Raw genomic sequence first — 832 nt, 5'->3', positions numbered from 1 at the left:
AAGACCCTTATAATTTTGCCGCGGGAGGTTTTGTCAAACTTAGGTGAAAAGGCAGGTGCATTGGACATTTCGATTATTTTGCCTTCCCTTCTATGAAAAGTTTGGAATGCTGACCAACATGGGCACTTCTCCATTCATACAGAAAGGTTGGTGGATATCAAAAAGGGAAACCATGTTGGCCCGGGATTTATGAATTGAGAGAAGCAGTGGCAGAGTTTTTTGGAGCAACGAGGAAGACGCACAGTGTGTCGAGCTTTCAAAAAGTGAACATTTTCAGCTTAGCTTGGCATATGTAGCAGATATTTTTGAAGCGCTGAATTCACTGAATTTGAAACTGCAAGGAGCAAACGCGAATGTTATGGCTCACTATGATATTGTTCAAAGCTTCACTGCAAAAATTTCTTTATGGTTAAAACAAGTTGAAAGAGGAAATTTAGCATGGTTTTCAAGACTCAACGAGCTTTTCAGTGATAAATGTCTCAGCGAAGATTTGAAAAGAAAAATGAAAGGGCACCTTAGAAGCCTACAAGACGAGTTTTTTCACTATTTTCCTGACGTGAAACCTCAAAACCTGATCTATAAACTTGTGAGAAATCCATTTTTAGTTAATGTCGAAGACCTTTCACACGATCTTCAAGAAGAAGCCATTGAATTGCAATTCAACAACCTAGCTAAAGAAAGCTTTGAAAGTACGCCATTAGAAAACTTCTGGGTGAAGTTACAAGCAGAATATCCTAAAATAAGTTGACAAAGCTTACGTATATTGGTTCCTTTCTCCTCAACGTACCTTTGGGAAACGGGATTCTCAGCTATCATGACACTTAATATGCAA

General features: G+C 38.6%; 1 protein-coding gene across 1 annotated transcript; it reads left to right on the top strand.

Moving 5' to 3' along the window:
* Positions 1-277: 277 nt before the first annotated feature.
* On the top strand, positions 278-748 carry Tsp_15508 (putative general transcription factor II-I repeat domain-containing protein 2; the record flags this gene model as incomplete). The annotated part of the gene is made up of 1 exon (XM_003368034.1): positions 278-748. A coding segment is annotated over one exon (471 nt), but the record flags the coding sequence as incomplete, so codon positions are not given.
* Positions 749-832: the final 84 nt, after the last annotated feature.

The sequence above is a fragment of the Trichinella spiralis genome (genome assembly GCF_000181795.1).
Source record: "Trichinella spiralis strain ISS 195 chromosome Unknown Scfld3230, whole genome shotgun sequence".
Classification (NCBI taxonomy): domain Eukaryota; kingdom Metazoa; phylum Nematoda; class Enoplea; order Trichinellida; family Trichinellidae; genus Trichinella; species Trichinella spiralis.
This window is presented reverse-complemented; position numbering and strand designations above follow the sequence as displayed.